General features: G+C 35.1%; 1 protein-coding gene across 7 annotated transcripts in view; it reads left to right on the forward strand.

Annotated features, from left to right (window-relative positions):
- The window catches only part of LOC105472967 (cadherin 12), a 1,136,463-nt gene that overhangs the window by 1,071,206 nt on the left and 47,880 nt on the right, over positions 1 to 17,377 (forward strand). For all 7 annotated transcript variants that reach the window (XM_071099074.1, XM_071099075.1, XM_011726552.2 and 4 more), the window contains one exon: positions 1,160 to 1,413. In XM_071099074.1, the coding sequence (XP_070955175.1) occupies positions 1,160 to 1,413 (254 nt within the window). The remainder of the gene's footprint in view (positions 1 to 1,159; positions 1,414 to 17,377) is intronic.

Raw genomic sequence — 17,377 nt, forward strand, 5'->3', positions numbered from 1 at the left:
TTCAGTTATTGCAGACATAAAATTAATGTTTACAGTGAGGGTGCAAGTAAGCAGTGATAAGCTAAAATTGAGCATCCGTGACTCCATAGAAAATGACTTCCTATATTATATTATGTTTCACAGCCTTTTCTAATTTGGTCATATATATTGATACTGAAAGCCCCAATTCTTGGTAATGTGTATTGATGATGTGTTACAGTGCCCATAATTTATATATACGGTTCTGAGAACACACAAAAAGCAAAACTATTTTTAAATTAGCAATATGTATGCTTTTAAATACTGATACAGACATTTACTAGTAAAAAAAAGAAAAGATGTAGACATCCAAAAGTGTTTAATATAAGATGCCATAAAATAAGACAACAAAATATGGAGTTTTCATGGGACCACTTTTCCAATACCAAATTTGCAGCTAGAATCTGGAATATCTTCAATGATCCTATTTCATTTTTATTCAGTTTTTTTTTAATCATTGCTTTGTTCCACTAGATGTCAGTATTGGATAAGAGCAGAGAAATGCTTCCCTGAACATCTGTTCTCTTGCTGTTTTAACTTTGCTCATGTAAAATGATTAAACCCTACCTAGCATGTATGTCTGCATGTAAATGATGTGATTTTTAAGGAAAAAAAAAAAAACATTTGCAACTGATGATCTTTACAAGTTACCCAGAAACTTCTACATGGAGGTGATTCTTTTCTTAAAATGTTTACCTTGCGCCTGTAATCCCAGCACTTTGGGAGGCCGAGGTGGGTGGATCACCTGAGGTCAGGAATTAGAGACCAGCCTGGCCAACATGTTGAAGCCCTGTCTCTACTAAAAACACAAAAATTAGCCGGGCATGGTGGCGCGCGCCTGTAATCCCAGCTACTCGGGAGACTGAGGCAGGAGAATCGCTTGAACCCCGGAGGAGGCGGAAGTTGCAGTGAGCCGAGATCGCGCCACTGAGCTCCAGCCTGGGCGAGAGGAAGAGACTTTCAAAAAAATAAAAAAATAAAAATTCCTTGTACTGCCCTTACCCACTAATTATGAAGAAAAATGAAAATTTTAAACCAATACAATTGGTAATAACTTGCAAATTGCTCTGAAGTAATGTTGACCCTTTCTGTCACATTCTACATAAATGTACTCCTTATTCTTAATTTGTCCTCGCTACAGCCTTTAGATTTTGAAACGAAGAAGGCATACACTTTCAAAGTTGAGGCTTCCAACCTTCACCTTGACCACCGGTTTCACTCGGCGGGCCCGTTTAAAGACACAGCGACGGTGAAGATCAGCGTGCTGGACGTAGATGAGCCGCCGGTTTTCAGCAAGCCGCTCTACACCATGGAGGTTTACGAAGACACTCCGGTCGGGACGATCATTGGCGCTGTCACTGCTCAAGACCTGGATGTAGGCAGCAGTGCTGTTAGGTGAGAAAAGGAAACATTTTCTTTTCTACGTCTCAGGAAAACAAAACAAAACAAGAACAAAAACAAGAAAACCAATTATCTGTCCAAAACTGCATGATGATTTAATTATAGAATATGATGCTTGAAAACATAAAACTTAACATAAGAATAGAGGAAGTGATATAGGATTTTGGGGGAAAACACATTATCAAGTATTGCAACAATGTTTACTAGTGGCGTTACAACCACTAGAGGTCTGATTCTCCTGTCACTCAAGGTAACAAATCTCAACTCTTCATGTAGAAATGGGATTTAATAATATAACCTTTTAGAGAATGATTCTCATAATTAGTGATATTAAGATACTTTGGAAGTGCCTAGAGTATAATAGACATTTAATACATTTTATAATTAGTCTAAACTTTCTGACCCCTTATACAAAGTTAGTGTTTGAAAAAGTTATTGCAATTTGCATGTCATTTTTCCAGTGTGTAAAACATGTCTGCTGGGTTTGAGGTGAAATGAGTAGAGGCACAGTTAGAGTCAGTCGTAGAGTAAAATGAATTTATGAAATTGCTCAAAGCACACACTTTGCAAGGAACTGCTTCCTGCTCATCTCTCTCCCACTCTCTCAACACATAAATTCCACTAGTACTATCAAGACAATGCAATTTCCCTTTTCCTCACTTATACATTGACCCAGCAGTATGTTTTGAGAACTTTTTTCCCCCATTCATTCTATTGTATGCTTGAATTTTCTGCTGCATGCCTACAGCTGTTGGGAAACGGATTAAAAGACAAGTATGAGATTTGTTTCTGAATCTTCTGTCCCTAAATGATTGAAGCTTGATATGCAAGAACCAAAATAAGAAAACATTAAGTAGGTTTTTAAAGCAAAACACTCTCTTCTATTGACATACAACAGACAAATATCTTGTAAGATTTTACACCATATGGTAAGTAAAGATTAAAACAATGGATCAAGTTTTCAGTGGTATCCTTAACACAGTAATTGCATATAGTGAAATCTCACGAAATGGCTTGAGAGCATAGGCAACTTGCTCTTTGAATTTATCTGAATCCATCACCTGTAGTTACATGAATACTACCTCAGTCAGCTCTAGCTGCTATAATCCATTAATGCATACTGGATGTATTAGTCTGCTTTCACACTGCTATAAAGAACTGCCCTGAGACTGGGTAATCTAAAAAGTAAAGAGGTTTAATTGAATCGCAGTTCCACATGGCTGGGGAGGCCTCGGGAAACTTACAATCATGGCGGAAAAGGAAGCAGGCGAATCTTACATGGCAGCAGGCAAAAGACAACGTGTGAAGGAGGAACCGTCAAACACTTATACAATAATCAGATCTTGTGAGAGCGCACTCACTATCATGAGAAAAGCATGGGGGAACCACCTCCGTGAGTCAATCACCTACTAACTAGGACCCTCCTTCAACATGTAGGGATTATAATTCGAGATGAGATTTTGGTGGAGACACAGAGCCAAACCATATCGCTGAGTGACTTAAGCTACAAACACAGTTCTGGAGGCTAGACAGTCCAAGATCAAGGGACCAGCTGATCTGGCGTCTGGTGAGGACCTGCTTCCTTTTCAGCAGGTGGTCATCTTCTCCTTGTTTCCAGACACTGGAGAAAGAGAAAGAGAGCTCTCTCTATAGTCCCTTTTGTAATGGTAAAAATAACTTCATGAGGGCTCCATCCTAATGAACTAATTACCTCCCAAATGCCCCATCTTTTAATACTATCACATTGAGGTTTAAGATTGCCAGATGTGAATTTGGGGGGATACATATCAGCTCATAAGATTCCAATTCTGCCCACCCCAAATTTATGCCTTTTTTACATGCAAAGTGCATCCATCCTAAGAGCCCCAAAACTCTCAACTTCTTCCAGTATTAACTCAAATCCAAAGTGTCATCTAAATATTATCTAAAGCAAACAAATGTGAGACAAAAGATACAGTTTATCCTGAGGCCACATTCCTCTCCAGCTGTGAATCTGTGAAACCAAATAAGTTACGTGTTTCCAAAATACAATGGTGAAGATATTCGTATTCCAAGAGGGAGAAAGAGGAAAGAAGAGAGGGGTGAGACGTCCAATGTAAGTCCAAAACCTAACAGTGGAAACTCCATCAAACCTTAGTGTCAAACATAATTTTTCTCTAGATCAATTCTTCACTTTGCAGGTCCACTAGAATGGATGTCCCACTTTTGGACTCACTAGGGTGGCACCATAACCTCCCACACTCAGAGGGGCATCACCCAGGCTGTGGCTCTCTGCAGTAGTGGTCATGTGCAGTGGTCACACCCTCAGTGCTCCACTGGGTGACTCTACCCCAATGTCTCTTCTAGGCATTGAGCCCAATGTTTGAAATCATTATGGAAGCAGCCATTCCACAAGCCTGGTGACATCAAATCACTATTGGGGTGATTTGGAATTCTTCCCTCGATTTGGAGAATTATGAATGCTCATAGCTGAAGAGTTATGTGATGCTGTTTAACGGAGCTGAAGAAGTTTGATGATCTTCTTTCATTTTACCGCATTTCTCTTTCCTTCGGTACCAGCTGGCAGTGTTTCTGCTATTATAATATCATCTGTTTTCCTGGCTTTTTCTGAAATAGTGGATGAAGTTCATGGTTCGCACCTATACAAATCTTCTTATTAAGTAATTGGTCTATCTATCAACCCTTAATGTTCTCTTCTAAACACACTTTCTCATTATTTTGGAACACAGATGGGTTGAGATATTTCCAAGTTCTTAAGCTTTGGTTTCTTTTTACTTAAAAAATTCATCTTTGTTTAATTTCTTTTATTTCACATTTTACTGTAAGGAGTTGTGAGGAACCAAGCTACTCCTTTAACACTTTGCTTAAAAATCTCCCCAGCTAAATATCTAATTTCATCACTCTAAAGTCCTTCTTTACACAAAATACTAGAACATGAACACCACCCACCTAAGTGCTTTGCCACTTTATGACAAATACTATCTTTCCTCTAGTTTCTAATAACATGTCTTTATTTCTCTCTGATAACATATCAGAATGGCTTTTACATCCATATATCTACCAACATTCTGTTTAGGATTGTTTAGATGTTCTTTGGGAAGACAGAGTCTTTCTCTACAGTTCTCTTTTCTCTCTGAACCTTTAACAGAATATCCTTGAACATTCATAATTTTAGCACTTCAAAACTCTTCCAGCCTGTACCCATTACCCAGTTTCATAGCCACTTCTACATTTTTAGGTATTTTTTATAGCTGCACCCCTACTGCTTGGTACCAATTTCTGTCTTAGTCACTTAAGGCTGCTATAACAAATTACGGTAGATGGAGTAGCTTCAGCAACAAATATACATGTCTCTTGTTTCTGGAAGCTGGAAAGGTTATGATCAATGTGCCAAGAGATGCATTTTCTAATAAAGGCCTGGTTTCTATTCTGCAGAAAGTCATGTTCTTGTATCCACACAGCAGAAAGAGAAAGAGAGCTGTCTGGTGTCTCGGTTAGAAGGGCACTAATCCTATTTATGAGGACTCCACCCTCATGACCTCATTACCCCCACAAAGGCCCATATCCATATATCATGCATTGGACATTAGGATTTCAACATAGGAATTTTGGGGAAACATAAACATTCAGTCCATAACAAATGCTTTTATTCTTGAAGAGAAACTGTAACCAGGAGAAAACTCTAAAAAAACTCATCTGTCTTTTAAAAAGAAGTAAGTATAACAATTACTGAACATCCCTACATTTCAGACTGAATGCTAAACAGTTTACTCACTGGATTCAAACTATTGTTTTACATGTCTATATTACAACATGATTCACTTCCAGTTAAGTTCCAGAAAACCATATATGATTTATAAGGCTATATGCAGACACATACACACACACAGACACACACACACACACACACATCCACATATACATTCAGTATTTGTTGAGGTATTCTCCAAAATCTTCTGCCTTGGTAATTATTATGTATTACCCTAACATTATTTATCAGTCTTTTATTTCTGAAGCCCTTGGATGTTCTGTTGATAATTACAAAAGTAGGAGATGCCTGGTGAATGGATTTACCAGTTTTTAAAAATATGAACAGTTATTGAAAGAATATTGAAGGTTGTAACAAAAATAATTAAAAGGTAAATAAGATTAATTGAAACTCTCTGCAGATCAATAAATAAGAATTTACATAGAGAAACTCTGTACCTAGATTAGAGAACATGCTATGTTGTTTAATTTACTGTATGTTCTATTTTGAAGACTTATAAAAGAATGATGAGGCCAAAATATTAAGAAAAACATGATTTTAATGCAATACTTAAGAACTAGAAAAATCAAAAAGTTCCTAAGTAAAAAACATTATTAGGTAAAGATACACCTTCCAAATTCAAGAAAATTATTAGAGTCAAGACCCTGATGTAAGGAACAAAGGAAGGTTAACATGAAAGAAATTCTCCTGCTATAAGTGTGTTTTTTATTTTGTACTTTTTATGTCACAGTAACTAGTATCTGACAAGTGCTACTTTATATCAAATAAAGTAGTGTACCATGTCTTACTTCTAATGAGTAGCAGTCGGCCCACTTGACACAGATGGATCTAATTGATCCCCGCAAGGGGTTGTCAAAAGACAGAGCTGTTTTTGAATCAACTGAAACCTGTCTTTGTTCCATGTCCTTGGAGTGAACAACAAACTTGAATAATGTCAGCTAAGGAAACATGGGGTATGAGGCATCATCTTTCCTTGTTCTGAAAATGTGTTTACTCACTTAAGAATGAGAGTGAAAATACGTTGTGAAAACTGAGAATGAAAGTGTAAAATTACTTGACATGTTTAGATATGCTGTTTGTTTTGTTTTCCTTTACTTAATTATCTTTTCACAGAGTTATTATGCAAGGTATTAATTTAGGACCTTGGGTATTTTATCATCATCATCTTCATCATCTTCTTCATCATCATCATCATTATCATCACTAAGCACAGCCAAGAACCACATCAATGCCATAACCAAGGACTGATCCCATTTTGAAGAAAGGTTCTCTTAGGTTTCATGACTAGCAAACACACCATGTCTGGTTCCTTACTCTCAACCTTCGGCCCCAGCTTAATTTCTAGTTATTCTTTACTTTTCTAGCCTTTGCCTTTTGATGCACTGATTTCTTGTCTCTAATGCTGTATATTCTTTGAGGTGAACACTGCTATTATATAGTTCCCAGAAACAATTCCTAGTGAGTCAAATGAGATTGGATTAAGTATATCCACCAGTAGTGATGCAGGGGCTTTTCATAACAGCAAGTTCTTGAGTTTAGAAATTTAAAACTGTTGATTATCCAGTTACATTGAAAGGTATCGTTTACTTTGAGTATTATTGATTTGGGTTACAGAAAGATTTCAGTGGGTAATTTTGTTCAATATGTACCACTTTTCTTTTGTTCCAAACCTGTAAAAGTCTGCTATCTTTGGAATAAATTTTAAAATAGAACTTAATCATATTTTTTATAAAATTTTAAAAATTGATTTTTTAATTTTCATCCATGTCAAAAGTATTAAATAATAACAGAATGATGATGTAAAGTAGATCTATTTTATGTATGTAGACTTGCATATATAAACTCAAAATTACAGTGGTTAAGAGTACAATTTAAAAGTGTACAGATTGTTTCCTGACTCGTAAAGATTCATCTTACAATGTTTTCGCTTGGCAGTGCTATGAAATTGATATGCATTCAGTAGAAACCATACTTTGAGTACCTATACATTGATTCCTTTTTCCCCTTTCAGTTCAGCATTCAATAAATTACATAAGATATTCCACACTTTATTATAAGACAGGCTTTGCGCTAGATGATTTTGTCCAAATGTAGGCTAAAATAAGTTGTTCAAGCAGGTTTAAGGTAGGCTAGGCTAAGCTAGAATGTTAAATGAAAAAAAAATTAGATATTTTTGTACAAATTGATGGACATGAAAAGAAAAAGCAGAGAGGGTTTGATATGGAATACCTCTAAGAAACTCAGAGATAAACAAACCAATAAAAGGAGATGTAGAATTTAGAAACTTCAGGGGTAGCTGAATATATTAATCTCTGGGGATTTTGCCCTATTCATCTTTTTCACAACTGAGTCTTTAGGACCCACAAGAGAATTATTTCTCTGAAGTTGGTTTTTGCATGAAGTCTCTTTGTAAGTGTGCTGATGGGATTTAGCTTGTATTAACTCCACTTCTAGAAGCAAAGAAACTGAGAAATCATTTTACTTTAAAGAAAAACGAAAAAAAAAGCAAACAAGAAAGAGAAGAAAATTTGCTAAGAAAATAGAGATCAACTGGACTACAATTTGCTAACAGAGGTTAATCCCCATAAAGATCATGCCAGAACACCCAGGTGTATGAGAACTTAAGAAAAAAAGACATTACATTTACACATCTAGATATAGATCTACCTATATTAGATTTGAAAAAACTCACATGCACATGTACACATATATATGCACACTGTATTTTATTAGTACATTGCATTATACACTAGAATATATCTTTTACATCAAGAAAATATTTAAAATTAAATTAATCTTGCACGTAGTATATGAAACCTTATTCAGTATAGTCCCAACTCTCAGGTATCTTTTCATTTTTCACATTATATGTATTTGTGTCCTAAGTAAAATTTTGTTAAGTACCATGACAGGGTTCAATATGGTGGTTTCAGTGGATATGAAGGACATGAAGAAGACACTGGGAAATGGGAGAAGTATGTATATAAAATATACATACCCTTCTGATATCCAAGATGGCAGAAGTCTAGGATGAAGGAGATAAAATAGAGGTTAACTATTTTAATTGGAAGAAATAGAACTGAGAAGAGTTGAGTTTTGGTAGACCACATCTTCAAATGTCTTTATATGAGTTCTGAATCTTAAAATTTATCAATAACTTAATTTCCCTATCTTTAATCTCTCCTTAATCTCTTTGGGGAGCCATTGCACACAAACTCAGCAAAATCTATCCCCAGTGAGACAGTTGAGTATATATGCTTTAGACATGCTGTTATCAAGTTATTGGCCCATGTGAATCTGCCTTTTAGAGTGGAATTCTATCTGTACTTGACAATATTAAACAAACCTGACACCTTTGCTAGCATACATGCTTATTTTGTTTGCACTGGAAAAAAAATAGCATTCCCCTCAAATTTACACGAACTGAATGGTTAAGAATATATCCCTTCAGAATTTGTTATTATATACTAAATGATGGAGAATTACATGTTTCTCTGTAAATAAAGTTATTTTGCTTCCTCTTCAAATGACCAACTCACTGACGGTCAATGTACAAGGAACTATCGCAAATAATATGTAACAAGATAAACATGTTCACTTTTACTTATGTCAGTAGCAACCAATTATCTACATATAGTAACATTGTAAGAGCTAAATTGTGCTGGGTACTGAGCTTAGCACATTGCTCAGATTTGTTTAAACACTGAAGCTGACATTAGTTGACAGAGTGGGACACTGAGGCCCAAGATCATATTATGTCTTCAGAAAGAATAAGAAAACGATTTAAACAAAGGCTGCCAAATTTCAAAGGTTACGCTACTAATCACTCTGCTACTTAAATTTAATTGAAATGCTAACCTGAATTTTTGAGTAGCTTTGTAATTCTACAATTGATGAAAAGAAAATTAAAATTAAGCAAAGTGGCTGGAATATGAACACAAAGCAGTAAAAATATATGATATTTGGTATTTTAAAACATGTTAACTATGGACCCTACTATATACGTGAAAGTATTATATATACTTTACATATGTTTAAAGGTAATTACAACAACCTAATTAAACCTGAAAAAAATGTTAAATTGGATTATGACAATAGTGACATTGATCAGGCTGGACTCACCATATTATACCTTATTATGTAAGATTAAGTTCCCTTTATTTTACTGGAGAACTACAAAGTTCTTATACAATTTAGGCATAACTAAGCGTTTTACTGTTTACCAAATTCAATGGGTTTGTGATACAGATCTACAACTCCAATTTTTAGAAGGATAGGAGGATTTCAATGAAATAGGAAATGATGCATTTGCTTTAATTTTCAAGTAGATTTTACATTATTCTATTGATACACCTAAGGGAATCTCTATGACTAAAGTGTCCAGATATTTGTTAGACTATGAACTTTTTTTTTTTTTTTTTTGAGACGGAGTCTCGCTCAGTCGCCCAGGCTGGAGTGCGGTGGCGCGATCTCGGCTCACTGCAAGCTCCCCCTCCCGGGTTCAGGCCATTCTCCTGACTCAGCCTCCCAAGTAGCTGGGACTACAGGCACCCACCACGCTCGGCTAATTTTTTTGTATTTTTAGTAGAGATGAGGTTTCACCGTGTTAGCCAGGATGGTCTCCATCTCCTGACCTGGTGATCCACCTGCCTCGCCTCCCAAAGAGATGGGATTACAGGCGTGAGCCACCGCACCCCGCCGGATATGAACTATTTTTGTGCTGCCCTGTTATGCTCTTTGTAACTACCCCCAAATGAGAGAACGTCCTTGTCTTTGTAGTCTACATAGTCTATATTACTGACCTGCACTATTTGGGTTTAACTTTTGCCTGCTAGAGATTCAGTTTTGTTGCTTTACGTGCAAGTACTGAGAGAGTATCCTATATAAGTACAATTATCCTAGCTCTTTTTCTTCTCTCTTTAATTTCCTTTGTAGAATAGCCCCTTTGTCACATGTGTTTGAGATTTTGTACATTATTTATATATTAAAATAGTTACTTTAAATATATAAACAATAAATATAAAATGTTCTTCTCAAAAAATACTGTAATAATCAGTGATCAGTAGGAAACAAGAGAAATGAATCCATTTCATAAGCTGTTCCAGAGCACTCAGTTAAGAGAATATAAGTAATTTTCAGAGCACAAATTAGCTAAAGAGTAGACGAATCACAAGCAGAAAATGCAAGCTTAGTTAGAAGGAAAAGAAGGAAAATAAAAGCTTTCAAATATGATGTCTATATTTGGGTTTCAAATGGTAAGTAACTCTACATAAAATGGCACTGTTCTTCAGAGCCATTTGGCCATGACCTAATAAGAGTAAATAAATCCAGTGCTGACCTGGGATAACAGGTGTTGGACTTAGTTCAACAAAATAGTTATAATGAGGCTCTCTCAAAAAGACGTCGGAATAAATACGTTTGAATATTCAAAAATGTAAATTAAGGTATTCCATGCTTGAAGTATGACCCGGACATTATCAATAAGAAAAGTCAGATAAAGTAATTCAATTCACACCTATAAGTGCACTGTATTATAAATAGAACAGTATATTCAGTAAGGAACTCTTCATACTTGAAAGAAACTTCCTGTATAATGAACAACACAAAATAGTTACTTTGCTATTCTCATTTGAGAGAAACTGTTAATACCAATTCAAATAGGTAGAAAGTAAAGTTTAAAAAATGGTACAGTTTTGTAAGAAGGAAGTAATAGATGCTCTCTAGAGGGATTTGGCAAGTCTTTATGGGGAGAACATGAGGAAAGCTGAAAGGTGCCTTTGATTTTTGAGTAAATTAGGAAAGTTCTGTGACATGAATGGGAAGAAAAAAATTGAAATGAGCTGACAACTAAGTCCAGAATAAGGGACTTCTGAAGGTCTAGAGTCAAAGATACTTCTAAGCAGAAGATACCAACATTTACCGAGCAAATTCTTTACTTATTTAGTCAGGTATTACAGTCTGTATTTTTTAATATGTGATAAAACTGAGACTTGGGAAGTTTAAAGCTATTAAGTACAGAGCCTAGACTTAATCGTTATTTGTCTCAACCTCATTTTCTTTCTATTACAGTAAGCTGCTTCAAGGTGTCTGCAAAGTAAACCAAAGGACAGGTTTAAAGCTTTGGGGGCAGAAGAAGTTCTTGTCAAAGATAAGGTTATTTTTGCTCTGAGTTAAAGACAAAATACATCGGTCAGATGAACCAACAGAATGGCAAGGTAGAAGAGAGTTTTGAAGTTAACTTCCAGATCTGTAAGACAATACAGAGTGAGAAGACCATGTATGACTGTTCCAAAAAGAAAAAAAAAGGCAGAGGAAAGCTTAAGCAACTTGGAGGAAAATACAAATATAACAATTATAATTTCAACATTATGTAGATTATGGTGTATTTCTTCTTCTTTAGAGATCTATTTTAATCATATTGTGTGTGTACAAATGGGAAATTTAAAGACAGAAGACTTACTTTTATTAAATGATTACACTTTTGTAAATATTTAGTTTCTCATCAAACATTTAAAACAAGCCATAGAAACCCTCGAAACCATTTAAGATACAACTTTTAAGTCTAGTAAGGGGAAAGTAGAGATGAGGAGGAAGATAAGAAAAAGAGGAACTGATAGGAAAGTAGGAACTGGTAGTTTAAAAAGTTTGAGAGGAACATAGTGGCATTTATTTGTGATTGCTGATGGAGAAATTACAATTGACATATTGTTGCAGGTGGCTTAGGTGCTCAGTAAAATGTTTGTTAAAATGAATGAACTGAATTTACTTTCTTTAATTGTCTTCCAAATGACAAAACAAAACATTGGCAACTAAGAAGAGATATGAGTAAAGACATTTTGATCTACTATCATTATCTTAACAAAATAACATTTTCTACCTTGACCTGTATCATTATTACCAGATGTTTCTTGTTTAAACAATGAGGTGTGATACTTTCAGAGTAATTTTGTACCATGAAGTTCTTTTTACACTTAATGTAGTTGAGAACTGGGACGGGGTCAAAGTTAGCGTTTCCATTGATGGTGAGAAAGTTATTAAGCAAATTGAAAAGCACAATTTTAAGGGAAATGCTTACCTAATAAATAGAATAAAAATTTTTAAAGCATTTCTGAAAACTAATTTATAGTATAGGAATAAAACCAAACTTTCTCAAATGGCCTGCGCAGACTAGGTTAAAGTTTTAATTTTTGATTTCTATTCAACTGTTAAAACCTTTTTTTTCAGCAACAATCACTACATAATTGTATGAACTTTAGATTTATTTTATTATATACAGATTATAATCATATAATTGTTTTTTCATTTAAATCCCATCTATTCACCAAATAAGTATGAGATGAGTCAAACATACTTTCCGTTTAAGTCTTTTGCTCATAGAAACTAATTTGTTAAGCTAAATTACACAGTTCATGTTACACCATTGTGATTAGTTGCAATTCCAATACTATTTTACCCTTAGATTGTAAGTAGACTGTTGCAGACTGGCAGCAGAAACACGTGATGGTTTACTCTGCGAGGTTGTAACTCCTCAAAATTTCTATACCTTTTAGAACTGGGCCATATCTTTTCCGAAATTGTCCAGAAAATGTAGGAATGGTTTCATTGCAAGTTCATCGAAAGTCTTTTCTTATGAATGTCTCTCAGTTGCTATACTGGATAAAATATCACAATAGAAAATATTTATGCTTTAGTCAGGCACAGGATTTAGTCAGTCACATACAGACAGAGCATCAGGAAGATGCGGGAGCTAGTATTAAGCCTGTAGTCTAAGACCTGGCTAACTATGAGAAGATGCTTAGCTGAGTAGAAACTGTTCAAATATGTTTCAGCCATATTCCAGAAGATATAAAGCTTCATTGGAGGATAACATGAAGAGAAAGGAGCTTGCCAAATTTCACAAGGTGACAGAGCTAAAAATTAGATACCAGAAAGTAGCGACTGACAGTCAAACAGAAGCACCACATTTATGGTTTGTACTTTATGAGTTTGTGTGAGAACTTCATAGTTCAAGTACTAGAAAGCTAGCTGAAGGTTATGTGTGCCACTACTTGATGCCAGATAAGAAAATGTGTGTGTAAGGAAGAATTTTTATCTGGGAAGTAATACAAAATAATACGGAAGGAGAGAGAGCGAAAGGGGGAAAAGAACACTCACACACTCATACGCTGATACACATGACTCTATCCCTATGCAACATATACTTTATCTTATTTCATTTTTATAACAACATTCATGGTTACACTGCTAGGTAGGTATTGTTTTCCAAATTTTATAGAACGTAAGGAGACTAGATATTGGAAAGGAATCTCACTAAACTGATTGCACAAGGTAAATAAATAAAATGTATGTCACCCTAGTTCTCTCTGTAAAAAAAATTAGTGTGCTTCATGCTATATTTCATTGCATCTAGGTGGTGGTTAATGTATGTATTGCAAACTCTACTTCAGCATTAGACTGAATGAACAAAAAAATTAAATATGTTTACTAAGCTTGCAAGATATTGGATCCTGGTTGACTGATATATAGAAACACACAACTAAGAGATATACACATTATTTGATGAATATATTATGTAAGTTCTTGAATTTTAAACTTGTTATCAAAAATACCTAAAATTACAATTAAACATAACCTGTATATGTAGTGATTCACTGTATGAAGTTAGACTTCTGTTTGAATCAATTTGTTGAATTATAACATATGCTACAAATATTAACTATAAACAAGGTGATCAATTTTCCCAATCTTATCTGGGAAAAATCTTGAGGAGTTTTCTGGTCCTAAGGACACTCACTGTAAAAACTGAGGAAGTCCTCAGCAAACAAGAAATAATTGATTGTCCCGAATAAGACAGTCTTAAAGCTCTAACTATGCTGCCTTGATGTAGAAATATGTAACTATTACATAGACAGGAAGTATAGGATCTGTGCAATGAATCAATACAATATTTAAGTGGCAGGTGCTATGTAAAAACAACAAACAACATCCCAGGTCCTTGACAACACAGAGATGAAAAAAGCTAGTCTCAGAGCTCTCAAGAAATTTAACAAGCTTTGGGTAAGTAAGATAATCATGTCACATACACAAAATGTATACAAGCTGTGTTATATTTGCCAACATCTACATAATAATTGAATATTATTAGCATTAAAGAATGATCTGTTCATTGCAGAGATTTTCAAAGATGGAAATAAAGAAAAGCTTTGAAAAATATCATGCAAGTTAACTGGAATTCACAAGAAAAGAGTAAGAGAATTCCAAAAATTAGTGGAGTTTCCACTTAACGAATGGCAGCAGGATGCAGTCTGTAGACACACTCCACGGTGAAACAAGAATAAATGACATTTGTTTCTTTAAGAAATAAAAGACACTCATTTACAGCCTCTGGAAACTTTTCTAAGGGCATGCAGCACATAAAGAACAATTTATTCAAGAAAAGCTACTAAAACTTGGTAAGAATAGCAAAAGACAGTGACACTTAACCCAGAACCTGCTCCCTTCTCCCATGCCTATATCCTTGCTCTGCTTGATAGAAATGCCCACCTGGCAGGTGCGGTAAAAAGACATGGTTTCTCTTCCCTTCGCAACCAGTCAAGGGCCATGATACCTTACCAGGAGGGGCAGAATGCAAACATTACATAAAACTATAAAAATTAATAATTATTACAATGTTTTATTGCACTTGTGACATATATGGATGTAACAGGTATAATATACACAGTTATTGCACATAACTATATAGAAGAAACATTTCTATATTTTACTCTAATTAAGTTAGTATGAATGTGAATATGATGAGTTAAGTCATATATGGCAAAATTTAAAGCAGATACTAAGAAAATAAATGATATAATAAAAATCATTAAAGAAATACTCACTTATTGTAAAAGAAAGAAGTAGAGAAGAAATAGAGAAACAAAAAAGACATGAGAAATATAGAAAACCTAAAAAACAAAATGGCAAATGCAAATACCATTACATCAGTATTAGCTGTTGAATGGGAATGGATTAAACAACCTAATCAAAGAGAAAAGTTTATCAAAGAATCAAAGAATAAAAACTGATGACTCTATGAAGTGCATGTCTGTAGTTTAATGGTGCCAAAGTCAGACAACTTGAAACCTTGAGTCTGCAAATACTCATGTGCTTTTTTTTTTTTTTGAGACGGAGTTTTACTCTTATTGCCCAGGCTCGAGTGCAGAGTGCAATGGTGTGATCTCAGCTCACTGCAACATCTGCCCCCAGGGTTCAAGTGATTCTCCTGCCTCAGCTCCCAAGTAGCTGGGACTACAGGCACATGCCACCATGCCCAGCTACTTTTTGTATTTTTAGTAGAGACGGGTTTCACCATGTTGGCCAGGGTGGTCTCCATATTTTGACCTCATGATCTGCCCGCCTCAGCCTCCCAAAGTGCTGGGATTACAGGCGTGAGCCACCAAGCCCAGCCTCATGGGCTTTTTTTGACATTTTGCAGCATATGACTACACTAGGCTCTCTTATCTTTTAGAATTTCTCTAATGTCACCACAGTCCTTCTAGGTACAAGATAATGTACTTCACGACATTTCACAGAACATCCTACACATCACACAGTGAATCTGATGTTGCAGAATTTTTACTATGCTAATAGAGAAAGAACACAGGAATAGAAGCAGTGTGGAGCTTGACTTGACAATTTTTGCCTGGCTAGTTGGAAGACTAGTATGTAGGGGGGTAAGGGGAAGTCAGTTTGGAAACGAAGTTAATCTAATTCACCCCAAGAAACAGAAGCACAGGATATCTATAACAGAGGGTAAAAGCATCTGCAAAACACTCACTCAGATCATTAGCTTCCAATCAGAATAAGCATCAGAATTACCTAAAATTACAGAAGCTTTACCTTTGTCTATATTGGCGTTATCCTGAGATAAAGTCTGGAAATACTTATTTTCAAAATATGATTCTTCATCTCCCTAACCAGGTGGCTTATGTTTACATTACCAATACTGGGACAAATGAATCATCTTTGTTCTTGGAAAAACATAATTAAGTATTTAGGGCTCGAGGGATGTGGTATCTGTCTGATGTTCTCAGATGGAACTGGCATAATATCAGTATGTATTTATACATAGGGAAAGTGTTAAAGTAAATGTGGGAAAATATTAACATAATAAGTGTAAGTGAAAGGTATTTGGAATTTTATTTGGCAGTTCTTACAACTTTATTATAAATTAGAAATATTTTTAAATTATTAAAAATATATTAAAAACCAGTGATTCCTCTCAGTTGTATTTGAGAGTTTCTAATACAAATCATGCACCAAGGACTACTTATAGAGAAATTAATAGTTTTTAAATTATAATGTATAAGATTTTCCTTGACCTAAATCACTCATTTTTTTTTTCATGTCATTGTGCTTCTCAGATAGTTTTCTATGGTAATTCTAAACAACTTACAGTTTCCTACAGTACCTGTGTGGTTTTGCTACTGCTGTTGCAGCTTTCTAAAACACCATCTATTCCTCCCCTCACTTTTTCTGCTTCAACCTCCTCTTGGATGATTTCCATATAGCCTTCTAATGTCAGCCAAATATCACGTGCAAGAAGGATTGCCTGAAGCACTAGGTTTTACGTTTGATGTGTTCTCTTGGCACTCCTGCAGAGCCTTCTTTACTATCTCTCTTTTAGGCATTGAAATAGTCTGTTTATCCGTGTCTTCCCAACTAAAGTCTTCAGTGATGGGCATCATACTTTAGTTATTTTTATATGTCTCATCTCTAGAATAATGTATAGTGTATAGTGGACACCCAGCAGATACTTAATAAATTGAAAAATTGAACACAGTAAGCCTACATCAGCAATTCTTTCAGAAATACTACAGTTAATAAGGAGTTTCAGTGGCAATTTTCTTCTTAAATTAGGCATATGGCAAGTTAAATGAGGTGCTGTAAAGCAGTATTTTGAGAAATACTTTCTTGTTCAGGAAAGAATATGCAATACGGAGAATTAAGCTCATTATATCTCTGTGTTTCCTGACCTTTAGGGGTGCCTTAACTTCATTTTTAATTTTTGAGAGCATTCATGTGAGCTAAGGTACCACACTGAAATGGGAAGACATCAATGCTTTCTCACTCCTCCAATAAACAGAAGAAATGTCAAAATTAGATTAACAGCATGGCTCATACCCTATTCTAATAAATACCATGCATTTT

This window comes from Macaca nemestrina, chromosome 6, assembly GCF_043159975.1.
Source record: "Macaca nemestrina isolate mMacNem1 chromosome 6, mMacNem.hap1, whole genome shotgun sequence".
Lineage (NCBI taxonomy): Eukaryota > Metazoa > Chordata > Mammalia > Primates > Cercopithecidae > Macaca > Macaca nemestrina.